At 38.4% G+C, this 4718-nt stretch overlaps 1 protein-coding gene across 1 annotated transcript; it reads left to right on the top strand.

The window, feature by feature from the left end:
* Positions 1–1766: 1766 nt before the first annotated feature.
* LOC133815124 (uncharacterized) lies at positions 1767–4433 on the top strand. The gene has a single exon (XM_062248004.1). The coding sequence runs from the start codon at positions 1767–1769 to the stop codon at positions 4431–4433; it is 2667 nt and encodes an 888-aa protein (XP_062103988.1).
* Positions 4434–4718: the final 285 nt, after the last annotated feature.

Genomic DNA, 4718 nt, shown 5'->3' with positions numbered 1-4718 from the left:
CGATATACAAAAGGGGAAACAGACGAAGAACAATCTCTCATTCTTGATCTGAGTCTTGAAGCCTAAGGTTTTGGAGGAGAACATCAATCTGAGTTATTGAAGGGCTAGGAGATCTCATAGATAGCAAGGATCTAAGTTTTGTGGCTGGGACTTTGATTGTAAGTGTTCAAACTTTTCTGTTTAAATTTTTTTCAGATCTAGGTTTTTGAAGTTTTGAGACTATTTTAATTGTTTATGGGATAATGAATTATTATCATAAGTTTATGATTGATAATTTCTGGGTTCCAAGGGTGTGTGGATCGTTGTTGCTTTTGAGGTAAGAAGAGTGGACACCTGCACAAAGGGTGTACGCTTCACGCACTTTATGGTAGAATTTGTATTTATGATGTGTTTATGCTAATGTATGAATATGCTAGTGTATGCTTATGTGTAATAGTTTACATGTAATAGTGGTTATGTGTATTGTATGTGTATGCGATAACTTCCTGGCATGCTTACGTTATAAAATGCATGTCTATGTTACAAAACGGCGTGCTTATGTTATGTTGAAATTGCATGCTTATGTTATACGATAATTGTCATGTAAAGACTCGACTAACTTAAAGACCTCGGACCATTAAAACTACTAAGACATAACTACTATCTTTGAATACATATATAAAAAAAAATAGAACTTTATTATAGAAAATCCAAAATACGAGATCTCATTGTTATTACATAAAATCATAAAAAAACAAAACCTGTATTTTAAATGTTCAAATACTAAATGTGGAAATCATAAATACATAAGGGATAATTGCGGCATTAATGCCTATGTAGTTCAGTTTATTGCACTTAAATGCCTATGTAAAATTTTTGACGGCAATAATGCCTACCGTTACGATTTTAGAGCAGCCGTTGGTCCCTGGGCCGTTAGGGGTATATTTGATACACGTGTCACGACCCGATTGGGTTAAATTATTAAAATTTAAAAACAAAAACAATTAATGGTTTAGGTGGTTCAGGTTTCTAATTAAAAACAAAAAAAAACTAACCTTCATTAATTAATTTAACAAGAAAAACCGATTGTCTAAAACAGAGACCCAAAATCTAAAACAAAGAAAACTCAAAACTCCATACCCAGAAAAATCATCTTTCCCCCCACGATCGAAGAGACGACGACAATTGGAACCGGAGGAGACGACGACGACACTTGCAATACAATGCCGACCATTCGACAACAGGGGGAACAACCACCCGACTACGGTGAGTTCTTTTCTGTTGATTGGGTTTCATTTCTCAAAGTCTTCATGCAGTTATTTTTGGGGGAGAATGATAATGATGCTCTATATAGAGCAGTTTGGGCGGGGAAGGGTGTCGATTTTAAAATTTTTTGGGGGTGAGAATATTGTTGATTTATGGTAGGTGGTATTATTAAATTTGGGTAAAAATGTTGTTGGGAAGCATGTGCATACAATTGATAGAGTGGGGACCATTGAAATATATACTTTGTTTATTGAAAGGAATCTTTGTTGTTGTGGTCCATGGTTCAATCGTGTGGTACACTATGTTGCTCTTCAAGTGTGTGAACTATACTGTGTTTCGGTTTGTGTGTGAGTGAAGTGTTGACATTGCATTTTTTATTTTTATTGACAGGTGGTCATACTAACATCTTCACTATTGCAATACACCATGGGGGAAGCTGGTTTACTCCATTCGGCAATAGAAGATATGAGGGAGGTAAAGTTGATTATGTTAATTGGGTGGATACTGATTACTTCACTAGGATGGAATTGGATGGAATGGCCTTGGACTTGGGACATAAACTTCCAGTGGGTTTTATGTACAAACCAATAGGAAAGGTGCTTAATATGGGCTACATGGTGGTAGGGGATAAGGAGATCCTAAGAATTGTAGAGGATATTGAGAGGAATCGGGCTACAAAGATTGACATATTTCTTGTTTTTCCTGAAACAGTTCTACCTTTAGATTGGAAGGAAGATTCAGAAGCTGTTAAACATGTCCCTGCTAACATTTTACCTCCTCTGAAAAGATGTATTATAGAGGAATTACCAGATGATTGTGATGTCCCTACAGATGTTGTTGGTATCCCTGTTGATGCAACCATTGATGGGGAACAAGAAGAGTTTGATGTTGATCAATATTCTGAGGAATTTCATGATGCTGCCTTTGATGAACCTGATAAAGAGGAATATGAAGAAGAGTTTGACTACATGGATGATGAAAGTGATATGGAAGACCAAATACCAGAGGTGGTTGTGCTTTCAGATTCAGAGGATGATATTGGTGATGTGAGGGAGGATACAGTTGAGGAGAACCAAGACCCGGTTCAAAGTGACAGAAATAGGAAAGGAAAGCAAGCTGATGTGAGGGAAAATACAGCTGAGAAGAGCCAAGACAAAGTTCAGAGTGACAGAAAAGGGAAAGCAAAGCAAAGTGATGAAGATTTCATATTGGAGGAGGAAGAGTTTGAGCAAGATGTTGAAGCTGAGATAGAGATGGGTACACAATCTGACCCTAGGAAGTGGTGGCGATCAGTTGCAGATTTTTGTACTCAAAATCTTGATGATGGAGACTCAGATGGTATATGTTCTGAGGAGGAGTTGCACGAATTGAAGTCAGATGATGAGTTTGATGCTGGTAAAAATTCCAAAGAATTCAACCCGAAAACCAAAATGCAAAACTTCCAATTTGTTCTTGGCATGGAATTTGCCACTGTTACAATTTTAAGGAATGCAATAAGGGAGTACTTTATTGAAGGTGATCGAGAATATGTATTTATTGCCAATGATTCAAATAGAGTTAGAGTTAAGTGCAAGGGTGCAAACTGTGAGTGGATGTTGTTTGCTTCAATAGTTAACAAGATATATGGAAAAACAATGAGGGTCAAAACACTTGTTGACAAGCATAGTTGTGGCATTGTTTTGGACAATAAAAAGCTGACCTCAACTTGGCTTGCAAAGCACTTTTTGGAGCAATTTAGGCTAAATCCGAGTATGGAATACAATGTATTTAGGGAGATAACTACAAAGACCAAGTACTCACGTGTGTCTAGCTGGACATTTTACAGGGCCAAGACAAAAGCAAGGAAGATGTTGGATGGGTCTGTCAAGGAACAATACGCCATTCTTGATGACTACTGTAAAAGGTTGTTGGCTACCAATCCTGGATCTACTGTGAAGTTGAAAACTGATTTGGTTAATGGGAGAAGGCAATTTCAGCGTATTTATATTTGTCTTAAGGCATGTAGAGATGGCTGGTTGGGAGGTTGTAGACCTCTAATTGGTCTTGATGGCTGCTTTTTAAAAGGATATTGTAAGGGCATTTTATTGGCTGCAGTAGGCATTGACGGTAATAACTCCATGTTTCCCATTGCCTACTGTGTTGCTGAAAAGGAAAACACTGAGGTTTGGACTTGGTTCTTGGAGCTATTGAAGGCTGATATTGGGAGTTTGAGTCCCACCAAGGTGAAAATGATGAGTGATCGTAAAAAAGGATTAGAAAATGCAGTGGGAGCCATCTTCAGTGGGTGTGAGGTGAGGTTTTGTGTTAGACATCTTCATGCTAACTTTAAAAAGGAATATCCTGGACTTTTACTTAAGCAACTTTTGTGGGCAGCAGCTAATATTACAACACAAGCTGAGTTTGCTCGAACAATGCAAGAAGTCAAGAGTGTCTCGGATGGTGCTTACTATTGGCTGGCAGGGAAGAACCCCACAGAATGGACTAAGTCACATATTTCAGAGTACCCAAAATGTGACATTTTGGTGAACAATTTGTGTGAGAGTTTCAATGCAGCCATACTTGATGCTCGCGACAAGCCAATTATAACTTTACTAGAGAAAATTAGATTTTGGTTGATGTCTCGGTTTTATAACAAAAAAGCTGAGTTGGAGAAGATGACTCAACCTGTGGGGAAGAGAATTTTGAAGATAATTGAGAAGCAAAAAGAGGTTGCAAAGCATTGTCTGGTTACTAGGTCTGACAAGTTTCAGTTTCAGGTTCAATGCAGCAATGGTAGTGCCTTGGTTGTCGATTTGGAATTCAGAACTTGTACATGTAGGAGGTTTCAACTATCTGGGCTTCCTTGTGGCCATGCACTAGCTACTATCTGGTTCATGGGAGGTAATGTCTTTGATTATGTCCACGGATTCTATAAAAAAGAATCATTGCAAAAAGCATATGGACAGAGTGTGCATCCTATGCCTAGTCCAGATATGTGGCCTCAGACAGGACTCAACCCAATTGATCCACCACCTGAGACGAAGCTGCCTGGAAGACCTAAGAAAGCTAGGAGAAGGGAGACAGATGAACCTCCACCTGCTTTAAAGAAAGCTCGAAGAACTGGACAAGTTAAAACATGCAGCAATTGTCTTAAAACAGGCCATAGGAGAGAAACATGCAAATCTGCTAAGGTGGTGGTTGAGGTATAAACTTTATGCTTTCTTCTCAGTCCAGATAAATTTTACCATTGATTAGTTGCTTTATCATTGTTTTGTGAATTTGGAGCTAAATATTTGTTTGTTCAACCTATTTTAGAATCATGTGGTCAAAAAGCGAGGTCGTCCACCACTGCAGAACCCAACTGAATCCACACTTTTAAGGAAGGAAAGAAGACTGAAACAGCATGCTAAAGGAGGAACTAGTGGTGCAACCAATGCTCAACCCGATACTGTCTGACTGGAAGGAGGAGTTTCATCTTTTGATTTTATTTTGAA

Source organism: Humulus lupulus, chromosome 2 (genome assembly GCF_963169125.1).
Source record: "Humulus lupulus chromosome 2, drHumLupu1.1, whole genome shotgun sequence".
NCBI classification, from domain to species: domain Eukaryota; kingdom Viridiplantae; phylum Streptophyta; class Magnoliopsida; order Rosales; family Cannabaceae; genus Humulus; species Humulus lupulus.
Note: the sequence above shows the minus strand (reverse complement) of the source record. Positions and strands in the feature narration are given on the sequence as shown.